The 25,949-nt window shown below is 41.8% G+C and overlaps 1 protein-coding gene across 1 annotated transcript in view; it reads left to right on the top strand.

Moving 5' to 3' along the window:
- The window catches only part of LOC121446051 (alpha-amylase 1-like), a 151,629-nt gene that overhangs the window by 73,414 nt on the left and 52,266 nt on the right, over nt 1-25,949 (top strand). Inside the window, exon 3 of the mRNA XM_041648434.1 lies at nt 20,217-20,278. Within this exon, the coding sequence (XP_041504368.1) occupies nt 20,217-20,278 (62 nt within the window). The remainder of the gene's footprint in view (nt 1-20,216; nt 20,279-25,949) is intronic.

Raw genomic sequence — 25,949 nt, 5'->3', positions numbered from 1 at the left:
GGAAACAGCGAAGAAACCCAGGTCAAGGGCACAAAAAAATTGTTTAAACAAATTCATAGAAGAAAATATTCCCAATCTAAAAGTGGATGTACCTATCATGGTACAAAAAACATACAGAACACCAAATAGACTGAGATAGAGAAGAAGTTTCTTTCATCACATGATAATCAATTATATTAAGCTCAAGAACAAAGAAAGAATATTAGAAACAGCAAAGAAAAGTTAAAATAACATGAAACATATAATCTTAAACCTGTTAGAATAGTCTTTGGTTTTTCAGTGGGGACTTTAAATGTCAAGAAGGCCTGAACTTATGTTCTACAAACTCTAAGAGACCACACATATCTACCCAGATGACTATACTCAGTCAAATATTCAATAATAAGAGATGGAAAAAATCTCATAATAAAACAAAATTGAAGCAAAATCTATCTGCAAATTCAGCCAAACAGAATGAGCTAAAAGGAAGATACTTACCCAAAGAGATTAACAATACCCACAAGTACCAACAGGAAAAAATAAGAGCACATCCAAAGCAAATCAAAAGAAAGGAGAAAAATATACACCACAACAACAAAATAGCAGGAATCAACAACTGGGACTCGTTGATAATTTGCAACATCAATGTTCGGTTTTACGCAATAAAAGAACATAGACTTAAGAATGCATGTGAAAAAAAGATACATCCTTCTACTGCATCTAAGAAACACACTTTAAAACCAGTGATAGGCATCCCCTTTGAGTGAAAGTATAGAAAAAGTTATTCCAAGAAAAGAGACCTAAGAAGCAGTCTAGTGAAGCCATTTTAATATCTCGTGAAATAAACATCAAATGAAAACTAATCAGAAGGAAGGCAAAGACAATGTACTCATTAAAGGAAAAATATACCAAGAGGACATGGCAAATATTAACAGCTATACATTGGACCCAAGGACTCAATTACCCAAGTTTGTAAAAGATGCTCTACTATAGCTTCAATTCATATCAAATCTCCCACTGTTGGAGAACTGGCTCAGTGGTTAAGAGCACTGTCTGCTCTTCCAAAGGTCCTGAGTTCCATGCATGGATATGATTCTGTAAGACATATGCAATTTTCTATGCTGAAGGGAACAGCTTTGATTATTTCAACATTAAATAGAAATATCAGGAATCGATCACATATTACAAAGGCCATCTATCAGTCTCTCTGTTCCATAATCTTTTTTTCTTTGTTTTTCCTTTTACCCTATCTTTCTCTCTGCTTTCTTGGTTGGATGCTAGCTGTACATAGGTTATACAGTGCCTTTAAAGGCTCAAAGTCAGACTTCAGCAGACTTCAGCTTCAGAAGCAGGATATAGAATGAAAACATAGTCTGCAGTGAAAAGGGAAGAATAAAAATCGAACCTCAGTGGAGCTAGGAAAACAGCCTGGGGGTAAGATCAGAGTTACAGACTTGACTCCAGCTGCAAAAGAAAGAAAACAGGACAAGGTCCAATGAAGGACTAGCCAGACAGATGGACATCAGGTTCTACAAGTGGAAATACAAGAAAATGGCAGTGGATTGAACTATATCAATGAGAGGGATCACCCACGCTGAAATTCTAGGGACAGTCATGAGTGCTCCATCTATCAATCCTTGAAAAATACGCAGGGTTACGAACCAGAAGTTTTGTATGAAATCTGTTAGATGATAATTTTATGATCTTCCTTCAATTTAGACAGTTTGTGTCCATGCAGAGCAGAGAGGCAGATCATGTCCAATGCCTGGAGAAACCCATGTTGGTCATTTGAATGTAATTGGCCCCTACAAGCTCACATGGAGTGGCACTATTGGAAGGTGTGGCTTTCTTAGAGAAGGCATGACCTTTTTGGACAAATTATGTCACTGTTGGGTAGGCTTTGAGGTTTCATATATGCCCATACTACACCCAGTGTCTCAGTTTGCTTCCTGCTGCCTTCTGATCAAGATGTAGCTCTCAACATGTCTGCATACACTCCACCAAGTGCCCTGCCATGTTGATAATTAGCTGAACCTCTGAGCTATGAGCAGACACCTCAATTAAATGCTTTCTTTTATAAGAGTTTCCATGGTCACGGCATCTCTTCACAGAAATAGAAAATCCTAACTAAGACAGAAGTTGGTACCATGAACTGGGGTATTGCTCTAATTGGGCTGACGATGTTTCTGTTTGGAGTAATGTGGGCTTTGGTGCTTTGGGTTAACAAAGCAATAGAATATTTTAAGCACTCTTTAATGGGCCATAGTAGTAAGAGCATGGAAGACAGTGGTGCTATGAGTTATTTGAACTGTCAGAGACTGGTCTGAGAGGATTCAGAAAAGTTTAGAATGATGCCTAGAGATTGTTCTTTTGATATTTTGGTAAAGAAGGCAGCTGCATTTTACCATTGTCTGAAGCATCTGCCTGAGTCTAAAGTTAAGAGATTGAATTAATTCCAATGGCAGAAGAAATCCCAAAACTTCTTAGTACAGACTCGGTCCTGTGAATGTGAGAGTTAAAACTAATGAAGATTTATAGTAAAAAGGAGCAGGCTGAGAAGGGAAAATTATAAAATGTAAAATTTGAAGGGAAAAGGAGCACAGAAAGGGGAATGGAACTACGCCCTGTGTTCAATGAGATAAACAGATTAAAAATGAAACAAAGGATGTGGTGATCAAGGGAAGATTCCACCCAGCTAAGTTTCCAACTTGTGAAAGGGAACTGAAGAGAAGCTTAGTGCTTCCCAGCACTCGGAAGGCAGAGGCTGGCAGATCTCTCATTTTGAGGCTCGTCTGTTCTACAGAGTAAGTTCAGGACAGCAAAGCATACAGAATGAAAGTAACCATTAGAAAAAAAGTTGGTGAAGATGTAATTAATAAGGGGGTGGTGGGTTCCAGGCCCAGCAAGCATCAGAACTTGGCAGTTTGGTCATGTCGTTCTTGGTTGAGAGGTAAGGTCAGAAAGAAGAAAGCAGTTATGAAGTGAATCTACTGAGTCAGGCATGTGTCAAGAGTGTCCATGATGAAGGCAAAGATAGGTCATTGGGTAAAGCAGCAAAGTTGAAGCCTGGACAGCCTTGGAGACTCCAAGATGTTAGAGATGTCAGAGCTGTAGGATATCTGCTGAGGAGAGCTGGTAACAGTGAGTGGAAACAGCCCAGAAAAAAAGAAGTATGGTATAGCCAACAAAACTGAACGGAATTGAAGATCTGAAGAAAGTTTTGACCTCAGACATGGAGATCTATAGAGTTTAGAAGTTCCCCACAGGGTTTGGTCTTGTTTTGGTTCAGTATTTCCTCACTATGCTTGCTCACTTACCTATGTTTTGGAATGGTAATGTATGTACTGTGCCATTATTTATTGGAATTGGTGATCTGCTTTTTGATTTTGATTTTACTGGGGATTACAGTTAAGAGATTGCATGAATTGCCGAGCAGTAGTGATGCAAGCCTTTAATCCCAGCACTTGGGAGGCAGGGGCAGGCAAATCTCTATGAGTATGAGGGCAGCCTGGTATACAAGAGCTAGTTCCAGAACAGCTAGGGCTCTCTCTCTCTCTCTCTCTCTCTCTCTCTCTCTCTCTCTCTCTCACACACACACACACACACACACACACACAGAGAGAGAAAGAGAGAGAGAGAGAGAGAGAGAGAGAGAGAATATCTCAGAAGGAACTTTAGACTTTAAACATTATGGAGACTGTGATAACCTGTGGGAACTTTTGAAATTAGACAAAATCCATGTAATATTATGGTGTTGTCATAAGATTTTGGGGACCAGGGATCGGAATGTCGTGGTAATAAGCTCATAAGTGTGGCACTATTCCGAGGTATAGTTCTTTTAGAATAGGTATGACCTTGTTGGAAAAAGTATTTCACTGTGGGTGTGAGTATGTGGTCTTCCATATGCACATGCCATGCCCAATTGCTAGGTCTACTTCTTGTTTCCTTGTAATCAAGACATAGACAGCACCATGCCTGCCTGCCTGCTTCCAAGTGAATCACCATGATGATAATGGTCTGAAGCTCTGAACTGTAACCTGCTACCTCAAAAAGATGATTTCCTTTACAAGAGTTGCGGTGGTCATGGTGTCTCTTCACAGCAGTAGAAATACAAAAGAAAACACTACCTAACAAAGCAAGCAGATTGTAAGTCAAATAAATAAAGGATTGAGTTCATTACTTCTGTTGAGTAAGCAGGAGACAAAACAGAATTACAAAGAGAAAAAGCAGATAACTTTCTACACTTCATCTCTTGAGAGGTTCATCCTGACTTCATTTTTGTCAAAATAATAAGAAATCAATTTCGAAAGTGTAGTGATGATGGAAACAAAGAATTTAATCAGAGGGCAAGGATGGCAGGGCTCCATCACATGACACTAGAAATAAAACTTTTTGTGTAGCGTTGGTGTAGGAGTTCCTTCTGTTTGTGTGTTGCTTTCATTGGTTAATGAATAAAGAAAACTGCTTTGGCATGATAGGGCAGAACTTAGGTAGGCAGAGAACACAGAACTGAATTCTGGGAGGAAAAAAGCAGAGTAAGAGAGAAGCCATGGTTCCTCCAACTGAGACAGATGCCGCCGATTAGCATCTTTGGTAAGCCACTGCCACATGGAGATATACAGATTAATAGTAATTGATTAAATCAAAATGTGAGAGGTAGCCAATAAGAGGCTAGAGATAATGGGTTAAGCAATGATATAATTAATACCATTTCTGTGTGATTATTTCAGGCCTAAGCTAGCCAGGTAGCTGTGATGAACAAGTGCCCCCCTTACAAGATATAGTACTCTGAAATGACTAAATTTTCTCATTAATATTGTGACAATCAATCACTATTTTATGAGATCTATGGATTCTGATGGGAAATCAGATCAGGGTTGTAGCACTAATAATAAAAACCTAGAGACAGAAATTGGGGTTCAACCTGAAAAGCAGAAAAGCAGGCAACTCACTAAAGAAGTCTTACCTCTACCAAGGCTTGGCAGCCACAGACTAAGCAGACTAAGCCTCTCTCTCCTCTCACTTTTATGACCTATACTACTGGGATTAAATATGTGACTCCCTAGTACTTGGATTAAAGGTGTGAGGCACTCTGTCTCTATCTCCTTTCATCTCCTGATGAAGGTAATATTCAGAGACAGAGACCCACATTGGAGCACCAGACAGAAATCTCAAGGTCCAAATCAGGAGCAGAAGGAGAGAGAGCACGAGCAAGGAACTCAGGACCGCGAGGGGTACACCCACACACTGAGACAATGGGGATGTTCTATCGGGAACTCACCAAGGCCAGCTGGCCTGGGTCTGAAAAAGCATGGGATAAAAGGGGCAATGAAGACTACTGAGAACTCAAGAACAATGGCAATGGGGTTTTGATCCTACTGCACGTACTGGCTTTGTGGGAGCCTAGGCAGTTTGGATGCTCACCTTACTAAACCTGTATGGAGGTGGGCGGTCCTTGGACTTACCACAGGGCAGGGAACCCTGATTGCTCTTCGAGCTGATGAGGGAGAGGGACTTGATCGGGGGAGGGGGAGGGAAATGGGAGGCAGTGACAGGGAGGGGGCAGAAATCCTTAATAAATAAATAATTTTAAAAAAAAAGGTGTGAGGCACCACTACCTGGAATTGCTTGTGCCTTGGTCTTGTGTAGTCCAGGGTAGCATTGAACTCTCAGAGATGTTTAGTCCTCTGAATCCCTAATCCTGAGGTTGTGGGGGGAGATGTGTTCCAACATTATTTGAACTTTAGTGGTTTAGCTATGCCTCTGGTCTTCAGGCAAGATTTATTTATGAAATAAATCCTCTGAGGCCCAGAGGTTCCTCGCATGGCCTTCATTGCATTGGAAACATCTTATTACAGCATCTCAGGGACCACATCTTTTAAATATATCAGTCTAAGTTGAAAGAAAAAGGAATTAAATACTATTGAGTACAGAGATGATGAGGATTGAAAAAACCAAATGTTGATACAGAATTAAAGGTCACAATTCTTGAGGCCATTAAAGAACCCTACATAACTAATCAAAACCAGTCTCCATAACCCAAGGAACCAGAAATCTTCCTGATTCTATCGTTTTCTTTCCCCTTATTTATTATTTCCATTGAGGGTAAAAGGTCTTTGTCCTGGGTTGAATTTGATATATCCTTTCCTGTCATATGCTTGATCCCTTGTGTCCTTAGGCAGTCCTGTTTGAGTAATTAGGGAATTCAGGGATGTGTGGCCTGGCTGGGGGTGGTTGGTCTTTAAAATCCCTTGGAAAACTACCAATGCAGTGATAAGAGTTGCCTCACACTCTCCTGTCAGGGCCAGAAGCTGAACCCAACACTTAGCCGATCCTGGCAGTCAGAAAGCATAATAAAAGACAACCTCTGCCTCTCGAAGTTGTATTTTGACTTAGATGTGGGAGTAGCCATGAAAAGAACAAGAAAAGGGTGAAGGATTCTGGCTAGCTGTGATTGGCCCACAGCTTGTATGACCTCACAGGAGCCACTATGAGGAAAGACAGTCCGCAGCCCATATAAGGGACCAGCTTGGCCTGGACCTTGTCCCTTATACTGCAGTGAAGCTCTTTGTAGGGTACAAAGCAGTGGGACTCAGAATTTTGATCTGAAACGTTATTTATTAGTAGCCATCATTGGAATTAAACATCAGTGATCGCCACTGATCTGAACACAGTGAGTATGTTACCTGGAGCACTGGGGTGGAGGAACAGTTGGTATTGCGGTATACACTTTGGTTTACTGTTTGTAGTTTTAGATTTACTTTCTGCATTTACTTCAGATTTTCTCTTTTTATTACCAACCATTTTCTACTACATGCATATTTATCTTAGCCATTTTGTACATTGGTTTATTTCTAAGCCTAAAGCTTTTGTCAGTACATATTAGCTTTAGAAAATAGTTTGACTATACCATGCACTTAGACCAACTCAATAGCTTTGCTACTTCCCACAGCATTTCATTGGCCTTATGAATTCCCTTATCATTGTAAGACTCATCCTCTGGCACCATCCCACTCATAAAATAAAATATGAGTTTGGACATCTTGAAGAACAACACATTTCCTAATGGTATCACAGTGTTTAGGATGGGATACCATATGATTCCCATAACTGGGATTTAATAAAAAAAAGACTGAGTTTCATGAATAAAGAAACAACAGGTCTGCAGAGGTCAGAGTCACTAGAGAATTTGAGGGTCTAGGTGAAAGCAATATTAACAAAGCCCTTGTGTTCACTGTCCAGTGAATAACCACATCACTAACTCGGTTCAGCAGGCAGCTCACTGAGTCTATTCTTGGTGTTACTGCTATTCTCCTTATATTCAAAATGTTCTCATTAAAGTTTGCAAGATAGAGATTATAACACCATCACATATCTCTGAATTCCTGGTCTCAACAAGGGGGTGGTATCTGGGTAAGTTGTGAAACAGCTGGGTGGTAGAAACCAGAAGGAAAAATTGGGTCATTACAGGAAATGAAACTGAGAACAACCATGCAAGCATGCTTGAGATCCACCTTCTCAAGTCTCTATTATTGCCTTTCCTGTGCACTGTGAGCCAGAGTGTGAGTGTAGGACTTATGGAACTGATGTTTCTTCTCAAAACTTTGGTCACGGCCAGGGAGAAAGAAATGCCATTTTGGGAGATAGAAGGAGGAAAAATTCTTTGGTTCTGAATAGCATGAGTGCTTCCTTGCAATGACCTCACTGGATACATTGTGAGGTCTTGCAGTCCCCGCCCATTGAAGGCATTGGCCAGTCTGAGTCTTGTCCTCACACTGCAGAGAAGGAGTTCACTTCTTGGCTTCAGGGAATTAAGATTCAGAATTTGGGTCACATTCACAAGGTTATTATTGATCACTTGGAAACAGACATGTTGATCTGATTAGACCAAAAGAGTTTGTGATTCTTTCCTGAATTGTAGGTTTTTATCTATATCTTTTGAATGGTGTTTGATTTAATTTGTGCTTTCAAATTAGTTTCTTGTTTTAAACCACGCTTAATTCGCATCTTAAATGAGCATGATACTTTGAGATTTTTAAAATATTCTTTTCTGATTTTAAGTATTCCCTACTAGGAGATAATTTCAGAAAGTAAGCCTCACTATGGTGTGCACTGTCAACACCCCCAGTATGATTACATTCTCCAAGCTTTGTTGAGCCCCACATGTCACCTATTCTCTTAATGACCTTCCTGAATAGCCATGTCCCATCCACCACAAAAGAAAACCATGCCATCTCAATTAAAGACAAAGCACCACACTGCTATGTTCAATGAGGTCTATCACCATTTAGATCCATCCATACGAATTTAAGGAAAAAAAAAACTGAATATCAGGAGTGAAAAGGTGATGATGTTTATCCTAGTGAGTTCTTAGAGAACTTACAGGCACAGTGAAAAAGCCACTGAAGCAGTTCCAACCACAGTAGTCCAGACCCAAGTCCCTAGTCTAAGTCAGCTCACAGTTCCTAAGTCTGTCATTCTTTTAACTTGGGGCTTAGCTAAGAGTTGAAAAAAGTCCTCAAGGTTTGATGTGAAAGGCCTTACAATTCCTCATGTGCCTGAATGCTTGGTCTCTAGTATGGAGTGCTGATTGGTTTGGGAAGTCATAAATCAATAAAGCACTAGAGCTACAAGAGGTATTAGGTGATTGGATGCAACAAGGGCCTGCCAAAGCCATGGAACCAGCTGCTTCAGCCACATCTTCCCCAGGCCAACTTCCCCATCTCCTGCATCTTCCATGCCTCCGCTGTACTCAGAGGGCATGAGACAAGGAAGTCCTTATGCCACTTAAGTTGCTTTCTGTTAAGAAAATGTGCACTGCCATGGTATAAATGATGCAGTCCCTGTTATTAGATAGAGAAACTACCTTGGGTTACTCCTTGCTGTTACTGGTCCAACCTCGGCAGTTACATAACTTGTCCTTTGTGAGAAATGATAGGAATTTGTTCCTAAGCGACATTCAGTGGCCTGGGCTTCATCCTGAAGCTGCAGAGAAAGTCATGTTAGATAGAGAACATTTGTATCTAGCATTGGTCCTGATACACTTGGGATTTCCCAGTCTCACGGACGTTGACATTGGGAGATTTCTTCTCTGTTGCCACGAGTTTCATGTTCTGTGCAATCTTTGAAGTCACGGAGTTACTGCTGGTGTCTGAGACACTGATTTCTGCTTGTGCCCATTTGACTTTTTTTCTAAATTTGCTCCCTTTTCTATAATTTTGTTTGGCCATGTTGTACTATAATTTCTTTGGGGACTTGTTTTATTTCAAACCTTATCTATGAAAAGTAGAAAATAGGCCTCAAGACATGTATCCATACATATAGTGAGCAAGGATCATTTTCATCTGCTGTGTTATATCGCAAAAGCCCCTGGCATGTGCTTACTGCACTCCCCTTTTAAGAATCCACAAACACATCCACGGCTCTACTTAGCCTCGGAACATCTCTGGAACTTGCACAGTACATTCGAAGCTGTGTACATGTGTATTTCAGAAAACAACATTTCATTCGTTGTGGATGAACATGGACTCTTCCCGCTAAATGTCTGTTAACTGATGATCAGTTTTTGTGTAGACTAACCACTTGTACTCTTTGCTGAACATACTGAGAACATGAGGTATCTCTAATGTGTTATTGAACAGTGTTGAATAGGGAAACTCATTTCAGATGATGGGCAACAAGGACATTATATTATACATTTTGACTGTGTATTAGAGTATGCATGTAAGTTTGTCTGTGTCGGGGTTTGTGTTTGTGTGTGAGTATGTAAACCCACAAATGTACGCGAATTTGTGTGTGTGTGTGTGTGTGTGTGTGTGTGTGTGTGTGTATTGTTATGGCATCAGGGAACTTCTACCATCTTAGAATGTTTTGAACGATCTTTTTTGCCTCGGGTGAAGCAGCTTTTGAGGATCATGATCTCCATTGTATTAAAAAACAGCAGTTATGTTTCTTTATGCAATCTTTGGGCCTGGGCTGTCCTTATACTAAGAGATTTATTCTCTTTCAATCTTGTACTCATATGGATCTTAGCACATTTCATGAGCTCCTGAAAATACATCACCATACCCAGGTGCAGCAGTGGGAAGGCAGCTGCTGTTCCATTATTGGTTACTTCTTGTATTTCTTTTTGTGGGGGCTTTGTGAATTTAGCAATCTCTTTAAGAATTTTCAACACAAAATTTTCTCACAGCTCCTAGAGTTCCTATGGGATCTTATTATCTCTTTCCAATAATGTGTGTCTTCCTTTGGAGGTTCATGTCAAGGGTTGTCAGATTTATTCATCCTATCAAAGGACCAGCTCTTTGTTTCAACTGCCAAGTTATCTCTAGCTCTGTTCTTTTTTACTCTTTCTCATAACAGTTTTGAGGTTGGAATGTTGTGCTTTGTTTGTTTGTTTTTTGCATCTTTGACCAATAAGATGCATCATTAAGATGCTTGTGAGACTTTTGATTTTTTGACGTACAAACTGATAGTTATCACTTTGTCTCCTAGTGCTGATGTTGCTTTTTTTTTATTTCTAGCATCTTGTTGCAGAGCCATTCCCCACCAGAAAAGATGGAGGACATAGCAGATAAAGTATTTTGTGTCAATTTCACTGATGACAGTTTACAAGCTTTCCGGAAATCAGCTTCGGAGTACTCCATTTCAAGTCTTGTAAATGCAACCTGCTCATTGACTCACATAATAGCCGAAGAGAATTTCGACACAACTGTGCCAAATAGATTTAATGAGACCTTAGCCAAAAACGACTTATTTTATTAGAAACATCATATCTACAGGTGGAAAAGCCAATATCATCCACAGGTCTGCTACTCCAGGAGGCTTTCCCATCGTCTCACCCTCCCTCGGTTTCCGTTGAGGAGAAGATGGAGTGAGCTGGCCCTGCCAACATTCCTGACAGAACCCGAGGTAAACAAAGGCCAGGAGGTAAATGACAAAACTAGCAAGGGCTTCTCTAAGTCCAGCTCCCCTGATTTATACATCAGATCTTAACTGACCTGCTAATTCTGCCCCACAGGGTGCTGATATGAAGGCAGAAAATGCTGCAAAAAAATCATCTGAGTCAGCTAAGATGGAGGACATGACTTATACTAACACAAATGTCGATGTGTTCGAGTTCGTGGAAGACATCAGTGAACAAAAAGATCTTGAAGGAGATGTCCCTGACATCACACAGAACAACACCACCAGTTCCGACATCACCAGCCTGAACACATGGGATTTCCTTGATGCTGTGCCCCCCCATTCCCTTCCCAGCACGAAAACGACTATGATATAGTCGAAGACATTATGAGGAGGGCGTTACCACCAAAATCTCCAGAAGAGCAGCTCCAGAAAGCACCCATAGCTGCCAACAAGCACACCAGAAGGGGCTGTAAGGGCGTGAGAGGTAAAATCAAGAAGCTGTTTGAAAGGATTTCTTGCTGCCCTCCTACCCGAAGCCAGGAATGTACAACATCCAGGTAAGGGAAAACAAGGACTGGGAAATGGAGTTCCAAGAAAATGATGTACTTGGACGACAAAATTAGCATTTGTATTTGATATGCTCTTTGCAAGGCACTTTGCCACAGGCAGGCGTCAGCCATCTGTAGGATATGAACGTTAAGGTATCTGGCAACCGAGAAGGAGCTTTCACACTGATTTCTGCTCATGAAGAGACTGGGGTGGTTGAGACCGAAGCAGACAACAGAGTGTGTGGGCAGGGTCTGGGGTGCAGGGAGACAGGAAGGAGGAGTCTTTGTAAAAGAGACAGCAGTTTAGGGAGAAAGAATCTTATGGAGAGCTCTGGTACCACAGCGCAGATTTTTATTTTTTTCTTTCTTTTCTTGTTTTTCTTTACTTTCTACATTTACCCCAACTTTTCTCTTTTTATTACCAACTATTTTCTACTATCTATGTATTTACCTTTGCCATTTTGTACACTGGTTTATTTCGAAACCTTAAAGCTGTTGTCAGTACATATTAACGATAAAATTAAATTAAAGCATTCAACAACTCACCAGCTTTGTTACTTCCCACAGCATTTCCCTGGTCTGATCAATTCCCTTATCATTGTAAGACTTTTCACCTGCCACCATGCCACACGTGAGACAAAATATGGCTGGAAATCTTGAGAGACAACACGTTTTCTAATGGCATCACAGTGTCCAGGACAGGCTACCATGCCTACGATTCCCATAATTGGGAGTTTAATAAAAAGGGACTGACTATCACGAGTATAGAAACCAGGAGGTCTGCAGCAGCCAGAGTCACTGGAGAATTTGAGGGTCTAGGTGAAAGCAATATTGACAAAGCCCATGTGTTCGCTCTCCAGTGAATAACACATCTCTTACTCAGGTCAGCAGAAAGCTCACTGAGTGCATTCTTGGTGTTACTGCTGTTTGCTTTAGAGTCAAAATGTTCTCCTAAAAGTTCTAATGGTAGAGGTCTAACACTAGCTCATCATCTCTGAATTTCTGGTCGCTATAGGGGGTGCTATCTGGGGAAGTTGTGAAAGAGCCAGGTAGTAGAGCCCAGAAGGAGAAATTGAGTCATTACAGGAAATGGAACTCGGAGCAGCCATGCAAGCATGCTTGAGATTCACATTCCCAGGTCTCCATTCATGCCTTTCCTGTGCATTGTGAGCCAGAGTGTGAGTGTAGGACTTATGGAACTGATGTTGCTTCTTTTCAAGGATTGGGCCACTGTCAGGAAGAAAGAAATGCAGTTTTGGGAGACACAAGGAAAAAAATTCTTTTTGTTCTGAAGAGCATGATTGCGCGATTGCAATGACCTCACTGGACACATTGTTAGGTCCTGCAGACCCTGCCCATTGAAGGCATTGGCCAGTCTGAGTCTTGCCTTACATTGCAGAGAATGTGTTGCCTTGTTAGCTTTAGGGAATTTGGACTCAGAATTTGCATCAAGTTCACGTGGTTATTTTTGATCACTTGGAAACAGACATGTTGATCTGATTTGACCAAAAGGGTTTGTGTTTCTTTCCTGAATTGTTGATTTTTATCTATATCTTTTGAATGGTGTTTGAATTAATTTGTTCTTTCAAATTAGTTTCTTGTTTAAAACCACCTTTAATTTTTTTCTCTTAAATAAGCATGATTCGTTGACATTTTTAAAATATTAGTAGGAGATAATTGCAGAAAGTAAGCTTCACAATGGTGTGCACTGTGAATATACCCCAGTTTGATTACATCCTCCAAGCTTTGTTGAGCTCCAAATGTCACCTATTTTCTCAATGGCCTTGTTGAATAGCCATGTCCCATCCACCACAAAACAAACCATGTGATCTCAATTATGGACAACCCACCACAATGCTATGTTCAATGAGGCCTACCATCTTTTAGAGTCCATCCATTTAAGGGTAAGAAAAAAATTGAATATCTGGAGTGGAGAGGTCATGATGTCTATCCTAGAGAGTTCTGAGAGAACTTATAGGCACTGTGAAAAAGCCACTGAAGCACTTCTGACCTTCACTAGTCCAGACCCAAGTCCCTAGTCTAGGTCAACTCAGAGTTTCTGATTCTGTCCTTTTCTGACTATGGTGCTAACCCAAGACTGGGTGAATACATCCTCAAGGTTTGATGTGAAAGGCCTCACACTTCCATATGTGCCTGAATGCTTAGTCTGTAGTATGGTTTGGGAAGACAGAAAACCTTAAAGCACTGGAGAGCAGCAAGAGGAATTAGGTGACTGGATGCAACAAGGGCCTGCCAAAGCCATGAACCAGCTGCTTCAGCCTCATCTTCTCCAGGCCAACTTCCCGGTTCCTCCATCTGCCATGCCTCCCCTATACTCAGAGGGCATGAGACATGGGAGACCTTATGCCACTTAAGTTGCAGTCTGTTAAAGAAATGTTAACTGCCATGGTATAAATGATGCAGTCCCTGTTATTAGCCAGAGAAACTTCCTTGGGTTACTCCTTGTTGCTACTGGTCCAACCTCGGCAATTACATAAATTGTCCTTTGTGAGAAATGATATGAATTTGTTCCTAAAGGACATTCAGTGGCCTGGGCTTCATCCTGAAGCTGCAGAGAAAGTCATGTTGGATAGAGAGCATTTGTATCTAGCATTTGGTCCTGATACACTTGGGATATTCCAGACTCACAGACCTTGACACTGGGAGTTTTCCTCTCTGTTGCCATGAGTTTTATGTTCTGTGCAATCTCTGAAGTCACAGAGTCACTGCTGGTGTCTGAGACATTGATTTCTGCTTGTGCCCATTTGATTTTTTTTCTAAATTTGGTCCCTTCTCTATAATTTTATTTGGCCATGGGGTACCTTTGGGGGCTTATTGTTTTATTTCAAACCTTATCTATGAAAAGTAGAAAATATGCCTTGAGACATATATCCATACAAATAGTGAGCAAAAATCATTTTCATCTGCTGTGGCTGGGTTATATTACAAAAGCCACTGGCATGTGTTTACTGCACTCCCCTTTTAAGAATCCACAAACACATCCACGGCTCTAGTTAGGCTCAGGATATCTCTGGAGCTTGCACAGTACATCCAATGCTGTGTCCATGTGTATTTCAGAAAACTACAACATTTCATTCTTATGGAAGAGCTTGGGTTCTTCCCGCTATACTTGTCTGTTAACTGATGATCCGTTTTTGTGTGGACTAACCCCTAGTACTCCTTGCTGAAGCCCTGAGAACATGAGGTATCTCTTATGTGTTCTTAAACAGTGTTGAACAGGGAATCTTATTTCAGATGATGGACATCAAGAACATTACATTATACATTTTGTGAGTGTGGATAGTAGTGTGTGTGTCTGTGTGTCTGTGCATCTGTGTTTGTGTGTTTGCACCCTCAAATGTGCATGTGTGTGTATGTGTGCATTCATTGTTTTGGCATCAGGGTACTTTTGCCATCTTAGAATGTTTTGAACAATCTTTTTTGTCTCTGGTGATGCAGCTTGAGGATCATTGATCTCCATTGTTTTTAAAGACAGCAGGTATGTTCCTTTATGCAATCTTTGGTCCTGGGCTGTCCTTATACTAAGAGACTTATTCTCTTTCAATCTTGTACTCATATGGATCTTAGCACATTTCATGAGCTCCTCAATTCATCATCATACCCAGGTGCAGCAGTGGGAAGGCAGCTGGTGGTGCATATTCGGTAACGTCTTATATCTCTGTTTGTGTCTGGTCCATGAATTTAGCATTCTCTTTCTTTGAGGATTGCCAACACTTTGGAGTACAAGGTTTTGTCTTAGCTCCTAGAGTTCCCATGGATCTTACTCATCTCTTTCCTGTCTCACATTTCAACAAAATGTGCCTTCGATTGGGGGTTCATGTCAAGGGTTGTCAGATTTGTTCATCCTTTCAAAGGACCAGTTCTTTGTTTCAACTGCCAAGTTATCTCTAGCTCTGTTCTTTTTTACTCTTTCTCATAACAGTTTTGAGGTTGGAATGTTGTGCTTTGTTTGTTTGTTTTTTGCATTTTGACCACTAAGATGCATCATTAAGATGCTTGTGAGACTTTTGATTTTTTGACGTACAAACTGATAGTTATCACTTTGTCTCCTAGTGCTGATGTTGCTTTTTTTTATTTCTAGCATCTTGTTGCAGAGCCATTCCCCACCAGAAAAGATGGAGGACATAGCAGATAAAGTATTTTGTGTCAATTTCACTGATGACAGTTTACAAGCTTTCCGGAAATCAGCTTCGGAGTACTCCATTTCAAGTCTTGTAAATGCAACCTGCTCAATGACTCACATAATGGCCGAAGAGAATTTCGACACAACTGTGCCAAATAGATTTAATGAGACCTTAGCCAAAAACGACTTATTTTATCAGAAACATCATATCTACAGGTGGAAAAGCCAATATCATCCACAGGTCTGCTACTCCAGGAGGCTTTCCCATCTTCTCACCCTCCCTCGGTTTCCGTTGAGGAGAAGATGGAGTGAGCTGGCCCTGCCAACATTCCTGATAGAACCCGAGGTAAACAAAGGCCAGGAGGTAAATGACAAAACTAGCAAGGGCTTCTCTAAGTCCAGCTCCCCTGATTTATACATCAGATCTTAACTGACCTGCTAATTCTGCCCCACAGGGTGCTGATATGAAGGCATTAGAGACACCCGAGACCGCCGAAAATGCTGCAAACTTAACATCTGAGAGGACTTCTGAGGAGGCTAAGGTGAAGGCCAATAGAAACCTTTTTCAAAGGTTTTTCTGCTGCCTCTGCATGCCAAGGACAACAGATACAACATCCAGGTGAGTAATAACAAAGAATGGAAAACGCAGTTGTAAGGAAATGGAGTGGCTGGGGCCAGTTAATCACATGTGATTTTAGCTGATTTTTTGAAGGCACTTTGCCATGGGCTGGCTTCAGCCATTTATAGGACCCAAACATTAAGGTGTCTGGAACCCCAAAAGGAGCTTTCACACTGAATCCTATTCATGAAGAGTCTAGCATTGTTGTGACAGAAGCAGACAGCAGAGGTTGCTGGCAGGGCTTGCGGATGTAGGGAAACTGGAGGAAAAAAAAGACTTTCAAAGGGATAACAGTTTAGGAAGGGAAGAAGTCTGTGGAGAACTCTGGTTCCTCAGATCAGCTTTTTGCTAAGTCTTTCTATGTCAATGTCACTAAAACAGTCCTTTGTTTCTCTCTTTTCAAGGGCTGACGATGCGGCCCTGACCAGGGGTTCCTAAACCCCGGGTCTGTGTTCGGCCTGGTTGGGGCATAACAGCTTCTGGAGCAAGCCAGGCCACAACATGAAAGGAGGTGTGCCCCAAACCTCTACCTGATAGACAGCTCCAGCCACCAGGGCATGAGCTCTGTACCCCCCTCTCCTATTGGGTGCAAGGGTGAACTTCATTTGTCCCCAGAAGAAGTAGCTGGACAAAGAATCCTGTCACATCATCCTGAGCGATGACAAGGCATCCATCCCGCTCCGAGTCCACATGAGAAAAGTTAAGTGTCCCAGATGACTCTGGGTCCCCATCTCCTTCTCCCCTCACTTCCATCAACAGAATCAATGAGCACATGTAAAGAAGTGCTTGCACGCTTTCCTCTTAGGTGGTAAGGAGGCACAGGAAGAGGAGGGGGAAGGAGGAGTGGGGCAAGTGGGACATGTCAAGGGATTAAAGCAGTGAGAGAGGGCAGAAGAAAGGGCTTGCGTCTGGATGGGGAAGAGGTGATTTATCCAGAGGAATTTCCATTCCGAGTGCAGAAAAGTAAGGGATGAATGTGTGGGTGGTGACAGGGTCCACAACCAAGAAGGAGAGGAGCAAAATTCCCCTGAAGAGGAGGTTAGGAGCAAATGGTGCATGGGTACCCCGACAAGACGACCCTGTCTTCCTCATGGGTTCCAGCTTGCTCCAAGCTGCAGCAGGTGAGTGCTGCCTGAGGAATCTGCTCTCGTCCTAAGGTGCTCAATGTGGCTGCAGAGAAGAGAAGCCACATGTTTTCAGGAGCCTCTTCCTCTTTCTGCTTGACCGAGGCTTGGATTGATCTGGTAACATCTGCTTATGTTCAAGCCTTCATCTTTCATGCCCCAAGGTGCTGTTGTCCCATCCAATGATTATTCAGACAGATGTCCCCATGGGGAATTCCTTGACTTTGAGTAAACAGCAAGATAGGTGTTTGTACTGGAAATGGGTAAACAGTGCTTAAAAGAACTGGGAAACATCACTGCCCAGAAAAAGTCAACAAACTCGGAACATCTTTGAGCCCAGGGCCATCATCAGGCTTTAGTTTAGAAGGAAACCTGATTGCCAAGGAGCTGCAGATGACGGCCAGTCGTATTGTGTGCAGCCTTGTTGAGTGAACTGCCTGCAGTCTTCTGTCAACCATACATATAGGGAGCATCTTCCTGGGTCACCAGGGGCAAGCCAGCTGACATGCTTTTCAGGGGTCTAATCTTGAGATCAGTCAGGTGTAGTGAATTTGTGTCCAATGTGCATCTCCTTGTGGTAGATGATGAGTTTCTGTATCGTGGCCTTGATCTACACCAACCATCCCAATTGAGCGCTCTCCTCTGCAGAGGCTGATGGTCCTGTCCTGGTCAATAGGAGTATGGTTCTTTGTGACAGCTTATCAATTGTCTGGAATACACTTCATTGGCTACATCATGTAGATGAAATCTTGACCGAGTCCTATATGGTGCCTTGCTCACCCTAGTCATAATGATAGTCAGTATTAGTATGTCAGTCATCATTTTATTCTAATAATTCCTGCCATTATATGTTACTTGATGTTTTTATTATACCCGTGAACATTCTTTGTTTTATTGTTGTGATTATATTGTGCCAAGTATGATTTGTTCAATGATCTAGTCTATTTGGAGTTCTGTATGCTTCTTTTACCTTAATAGGAAGCTCAATCTTTCGGTTAGGGAAGTTTTCTTCTATGATTTTATTGGAAACAGTTCCTGTTTCTTTGACCTTGCTTTCTTCTCCTTCTATTCCCCTTAATCATGGATTTGTCCTTTACATTATATCCCAATTTTTATGGTGCTTTGTGCTTGAAATTTTATTAGATTTAACACTGTTATTGACTGGGAAATCCATTTTCTTCTATCTTGTCTTCAATATCTGAGATTTTTGCTTCCATCTCTTATATTCTGTCAGGAAATCTTACGTCTAGGGTTCTTGCTCCAGTCTTTTTCCAGTTCTCCCTTGGTTCCACTTGTCTTCATTGATTCTTTTTTTCACGTGTAGCCTTGACCTGTCTTCTTCATTCAGATCCATTGTTTGTGTTCCAAAGATTTCCATTAACACATTCATTCATGTCCTCCTAAGGTCCTTGACCATTTTCATAATAGCTATTTTGAAGTCCTTGTTCTGTGTGTCAGCTGTTTGCCTTGCTCAGGAACTACTGAAGTCCTACTGATGAACTCTAATGGAGACACACTGTTGGGGCTGTTTTGATTCTGTCCTCATGCTGACATCCAGACATCTGGGCTTAGAAGGATTTCACTTCCAGTAGTTGATATCTGGTCTTGCCTGTCTTTTGGGTAGGTTTTTCCTTCCTTAGTTTGTGTTGCTCTCTCAGAATTTTTGGAGGGGTGCAGTGGCTGTGGTAGCTTATAGAGAGTGCTCTAAGTCTCTCCCAGGTATGGCCACTAGTGGTTTCAGGTGGGCAGTGTTTCTAGTATTGGGAGATTGCAGGAAAGAGTAGGATGAGCTAGACTGGCAAGTGTCTCAACAGATACATAAGGAGGGAGAAAAGTTTGGTCAGCCATCTGGATCTCTAAAGTCCCCAGGGAGTTGGAGAAAGAGGGTGAAATCAAGTCCCTATCCAGCACGTGGTCTGGTACAGGGTTAGGGATGAGACCGAGTGTTTGAAAATGGAGGACAGAAGGAGAGGGAAGATTGCCTATTTGCTTCCATGGTCAGCATGGCCAGAAGGGCTGCAGTGACAGACTGTCTCCAGTGAAGGTGACCAAGACAAAGGGATGGGATGAAGAGAAGGCTGAGAATGAGGATTTGTTTACTCTCCCAGGAATGGGGACAGAAAAAAGGAAAGTCCAGAACAGGTGGCCTGCTCTAAAGCTGAGAATAAGACTGGGAACTGGGATTGGAGGATGGGAAGGAGATTGAAGTTCATCTACCTGATTTCCTGCTCAGCACAGCAAGTGTGTCCAGGGACATAGTGTCTCTGGTGTTGCTGGCTGAGACAAAGTGGTGGGAATTGGGTGCAGTGATGTAGGAGAAGAATGATGGATTTGAAATTTGTACAATGACTAGCGAAACATACAGACAGTGAAATGAGTGTATGGGGCAGACTATTGTATAGGCAAAAAGTGGAGACTGTAGTGCATTAAATTCATTTGATAGTTACTGGAATATGTTCCCTTAATAATGAATGCTTTGAGGAACCCCAAATATATATCTTCATAGTAAATCACATACCAATGAAATAATCTGATGGTATTCTCTGTGGGAGAGTTAAGAATGTATTATTTCCTTTATTTTTGTAAGAGTGTTAAAGATTTCTTCTGGATGTGGCAATCTTTTCGGAAGATCAATGGATATGATCTAGTGGAATTCAGCTGGATTCTGAGGGCTGTGTGCTGTGGTGACTGATGATCCTGTCAGAGCCCACCCTGTGCTCACTGAGGAGACCTAGCAGTGCTGTCCTCCTGTCCTGTTAGAGCTCACCCTGTGCTCACTGAGGAGACTCAGCAGTGCTGTCCTCCTGTCCTGTTAGAGCTCACCCTGTGCTCACTGAGGAGACCTAGCAGTGCTGTCCTCCTGTCCTGTTAGAGCTCACCCTGTGCTCACTGAGGAGACTCAGCAGTGCTTTCCTGTCCTTTCAGAGCCCAGGGTGAAAGGAGTCAGCCAGAGCTAGTGATTACTGCTAGGACTCCCCAAAACTGAAAGCCTACCTAGCTACTCCTCAGGCTACCATGGAAGCTGACCTTTAGCAGCAGGGCTCACAAGGGTCTTGGCAGCCTCAGTGGAAACATACACAAAGGAAGAGCCACATCTCTGCAGGGGTGGGAAAGGAGGCCTGGGACGACCTAGACTCTCCGAGGAGATCTTTGGTCTTGAACTGCTTCATTCTCACTACAGGGCAGGGACAGGCCTAGGAGCTCTGCTGTCACCCCGGCCGTATCTGTGTCTTAAGCACAGATCACTACTACACTTTACCACAGCATCTCACCTACTGTCTGTTCATCTCTATTACTGCAAGGATTCCTTTTTTTTTTTTTTTTTTTGAGACAGGGTTTCTCTGTAGCTTTGGAGCCTGTCCTGGAACTCCCTTTGTAGACCAGGCTGAACTCGAACTCACAGAGATCCGCCTGTCTCTGCCTCCCGAGTGCTGGGATTAAAGGCGTGTGCCACCACTGCCCGGCTACTGCAAGGATTCTTTCCCAGTCCATTCCGCCCTCTGCTTCTAGGCTAACATTGCCTGTACCTTGATCATGGAAATCAGTTCCATTGTCCCTAGGGTACAATGAGGCAAAAAAGTCAGATATCTATTCCTCATATCTCCTTGGATACCCCTATGAGTCAATAATAACCAATCCTGTAAGAAATATTAAATGATCATTTTTTCTTGTCAAATACTATAAAATAAATGCTGTTTTTCCTTCAACCCTGAATACTCCTGAGCCCTTTAAACTTTCTTCCTCCATTCCCAATGTCCCATTCTAAAGGCCCACTTCTCTTCAAGTGTTAGACATGTTCTTCCAGACAGATGGAACCAATTTCCTTTCCTTTTTTAAAAAAGAAAATGGAATATCTATACATCCAGTGACCTCCTCTTCTCTCTGCCTTCTTCACTGTTCATAATTCTTTTCCAAACTAGCTAACTGTGCATACACTGTGAAGCTGGACCTCAGTTCATCCGAACAACCACTTTCTTTCCTTTGGTCATGGATAATAGTGTTAACAGGGATAAAAACTACAGCTTACTCTCCAGGTATGCTTGCTCTTCCACTTCTGTGAGCATCTACTTTCCTGATTATAAGTTGCATTGTTAAGATGCTTTAGTGGGAGTGGTGGTCTCTTTCTTTGTGTTCTCAAGACCACTTCCAACAGACTCCAGCTCTTTCTATGAATCTTAATATGCATGAGGTAATATAGGCACCGTGCATATCTTTGAGTTGTGGCCTGATAGTGGATCTGGATATTACATTCAAGTCTGGCACAGGTGAGTTTCTCAAGATGACAGAGACAAGAGAAGCAGTGCGGGATACTCAACCTCCTGGGCCTCTATCCATCTCCACATCTGCAACAGTATTTGTCTACACTGCTGCCTTTGTACACAGCTTCTGCTTACAGTATCTTTTATTCGGTCACATTCAATGATTCTAAATGATCATAAAATGCAAATAAAACTGTAGTAGGAGCTGCGGGCTGTGTTCTTGCCACCCTGCTCCCAGCTGCCTGGCTAGTTTATACCCCGAAATAACAACACACAAATTGTATTCCTTTAAACACTGGTTGGCCCATTTCTATTAATGTGTGTAGCACCCCAAGGTGTGCTTACCGGGAAGATTCTAGCCTATGTCCATCCTGGGTCAGAGTTTCTTCACATCTGCCCGGGAGAGGGGAGCATGGCGTCTGTCTGAGGCATCTTACCTCACTTCCTCTTCCTCCCAGCATTCTGTTCTGTTTACTCCACCCTCCTATGTTTTAACCTATGAGGGCCAAGCAGTTTCTTTATTTTTTTAACGAATGACCTTCCTCCATCATTTTTTCTTTTTTTGTTTAAACAAAAAAAAGGAAGGCTTTAACTTTAACATAGCAAAATTACATATAACAAAACAGTTATTAAGTAAAAATTATAGTTACAATATTTATATCTATTTTATCTTTTATTATAACTAAGGAAAACTATAACTATAATTAACCATTTTTTAACTCCATTAAAGACTCTAGAAAGATATAATATTATCTAAGCAAACAAGAAGTCCAAATTCTAGAAATGACAGAGACATCTTGCTGCCTGGACAGTCACCCAAAGTTTTTTTGTACCGTTGGAGCATCCATCTTTAGCCTTTAGGCCCATAGTATCCAGTAGACATTTTTATGAAGCGGGAAATTTTAAAGACAGTTTATTCATTTTTTGTTGTGTCCTGTAGAATGTCTCACAGACTCTTTTATGAGTCAGGAACCCCGAAAAACCATCTCATCTTTAGGCAAGTTTAGTAGTCCTCTCTCTGTGGGTTTTTTGTGTCTAGTTTATGTAACACTCCAGGCAAGAACAGCTTTTTGTCCAAATGACTATTTAGCTCCATAAGGATCTTTTTTGATGTTTATCTTTTTTTTGAAGTAGCTGGTGTTATATCATATCTTCCTTTAAATGTAAAAGAACATTTATAAACAATATTTGGGAATATGGGCACAGTTTTTTTTAAACTGTTTTTTGTTGAATGGGGGCGCTGTTATTTGGGTCTTTTATGGTGTAACCTGTGTGTCAGGTTTATCTCAGTTGGCAGTTGAGTGAAGTAATTTTTTGAGGGTGTTTACAGCAATCTTTTAGGAGGGCATGGTCTATCCCATGCCCTTCTATCCCAATTGGGATAGAAGTAATTTATAGAGTTTCATCTTCTGTGAAAACAAAAGAAGACTCTTTCCAAAGTATCATATTCTTAGACCCAAATTTTGAAGTCATACCCTCATGATATTTGTTTTGGTTTTATTTGGCAGCCCATATAATGAAATGTCTCTCTGTATTTAGTTCCTTTATAGTTAAAAATTTTAAAGAAAACACATTGTACATAATATAGACTCTTTGTGAATTTTTTATTCTTATGTGGCTTATTTTTATTTTATCATTTTATTTTTTTTTTCAAGACTTTATCCTTTTTTTAAGCCTATGTACATTTATCCAACATTGTGATTTATAAAGGTCTTTTATGTTTGAAATTTGTTTTATTGTGAATTTGTAATTTTCGTACTATTTAGGAGCATTTTGTTTTGTGCCTTTAAATCATTAAGTGCTTAAGAATCTAAGCTGTGACATTTTTAGGTAAGAAACAGGTACTGTAGGCTTGCCCGCCCAGTCCAACATGGAGGAGCCATTTGTGACTGAATCAGTTGTGCCTCTGAGCTGCAGGGCGAAGGGCTGTTTTGGATGTTGGCTTTACTTTTTTTTAATTTTAAAATGGAGGCTGTACCATTTTTTACTAGCTTTGGGGCTGCCAGGTAGGAGCCGCATCTAGCACTTTAACTTTGAGACTGAGTGTGTGGCACAGAAACTCTTTATCCAAGTTACAGCCAAATCTGACATGCAGAGTACTGCGCAGTCTGAAAACATGTTTCTGTATGGCGGCAGGAATTTGTCATGCTCTTCTGCCTGCCTAAGCCTGATTTTGCCATCGGCCCAGGTGCAGGTGGGGATCGCTGAGCCATTGACACGGTCTCAGAACACTCTCCTTTCGATCCCAAACAGGAACATAAAATCCAGTCCCATAAAAGCCATTGAAATGTTTTAAAGAGTTTATGTTGGTAGCACAGCCCCAGGAAGCCACGCTTTAAAATGACGCAGCTTTTTTTTGTTGCTGGTGTTGAATCAGGAAATCTCTCTATGGCATGCCACCAACAAAGAGTAAAACTCTGTTAAACTCTGTTTTTTTTTTGTTTGTTTGTTTGTTTAAAATTAAGCTCTCTCAGGTTTTTAAGTGGATTTAGCTCATCACATCTGGACGCCATAAAACAGACATCAAAGTTATGATTGGTTTACTAATCCAAGTACCTCCCATTGAATCTATTGTTTAAAGGGAATCCCATGGAGTTGGCATTGTTCTCTTAAATATAGAAATATCAGCCTGTGCTTGGTGCATTTTACTAACAGAAAATGATTCTGGAAAGCTCTATGCCTGAATACACTCCTGTTTCCACATTATCATGTCTCATGTAGTTAATATATAACTAACCCCTAAGCGGGCCCTCGAACCTGCTTCATTTCCTAATTCACGGTCTACGACCCATCTTGTATCCTGCACCATCTCCTCTTTTTGCAACTCCTGCTTACTGCATCACTGCTGCACCTTCAAGGTCTATCCCATTTCAGCCTTTCCCTGTTTCTCAGCTGTTGGAGGAAACAACAGGCAGCATTTTGATAAAGTATCTCTTGAACACATTAACACATTTGCCTGAAAACCACACATGATGTCTTAGCATATTGCCTGGTTCTGCCCTCTGCCTGCCAGCTGCAGACCCTGTGTTGGTATTTGATCTGCATTCTAGGCCATGCTGTGTCATCTCCTGTACCATTTATCAAGGGCTGCTTCACTGCATGAACCCCCTTTCACACACAGCATCCTGAACAAGTGCATCCTCTTCTAAATCAAAGACAGATCTAATCATCCTTGATCCATTAAAGGCAACAGATTGTTCATATTGTCAGACTCATTGTCTCTGTTCAGGGTTTGTTATCCTCAGCTCCTGGGTGGGTCCCAAGCTCTCCTGTATTGACTGCCCATGTGCCGTCCTTGTCCACATTCATCAGGAAATGCATCAGCGATGGCTCCACTAGGACACATCACCATGCTCCCTGTAGTTTTCCTTTCATGCGTCTGAAATATAAGTCTGAAACCCACAGCAACACTGATACAGTGAACAACAGGAGTGTGCTGAGTCTCTCTGGAGTTTCTGCAGGACAGGTGCCCATATGCGGTAACCCTAACATACATGGGGGCCATGGCTGATTGAGTCCTCCAATTTGTGAGAAATCAGCAGCTGCTCGCTCTCCTGTGGATCTGAAAGAGGTCTTTGCACACAGGCCTGAGTGTTTTTCCATCTACTTTATATTCCATGGGAGAAAGTAATTCACTTCACCTGGCTTGCTCTTTCAGGAGCCCACAATGAACCAACCACTAGGAGGAGTTAGTGAGAACTCATTTGCTTGACTAGCACCTCTTCTTCTATGGGGTCCAGATGATGAGATAATGAGACAGGCCAGACAGAAGACCCTGGTCTGAGAAGAAGGTGTGCTGTGCCTGCCATTGCTTGGACTCCCCTCATCTTCATTTTTCCATCTCAATGTACAGGTACGGACAGGCCCAAGAGTCCTGGGGAGAACTTCTTTTTTTGTTTGTTTGTTTGTTTGTTTAATTTATTTATTTATTAAGGATTTCTGCCTCCTCCCCGCAACCGCTTCCCATTTCCCTCCCCAGATCAAGTCCCCCTCCCTCATCTGCTCGAAGAGCAATCTGGGTTCCCTGACCTGTGGGAAGCCCAAGGACTGCCCACCTCTATCCAGGTCTCGTAAGGTGAGCATCCAAACTGCCTAGGCTCCCACAAAGCCAGTACGTGCAGTAGGATCAAAAACCCACTGCGATTGTTCTTGAGTTCTCAGTATTCCTCATTGTCCGCTATGTTCAGCTAGTCCGGATTTATCCCATGCTTTAACTTCTAAACTTAGTCAGTCCCTTCTGGTTCAGATCCCCAAAATGCTATACCTCAACTCTGCTGTTCACTGTGATTTCTGCTTTCGCAGGTTCCTTTTCTCAGGCTATATTGACAGAAACACCCTCCTCCTCTGTGCCTCTTGGATCAACAGCCA

Source organism: Microtus oregoni, unplaced genomic scaffold (genome assembly GCF_018167655.1).
Source record: "Microtus oregoni isolate MIOR12 unplaced genomic scaffold, Mior012 000000F_ref0000247, whole genome shotgun sequence".
NCBI classification, from domain to species: Eukaryota; Metazoa; Chordata; class Mammalia; order Rodentia; family Cricetidae; genus Microtus; species Microtus oregoni.
This window is presented reverse-complemented; position numbering and strand designations above follow the sequence as displayed.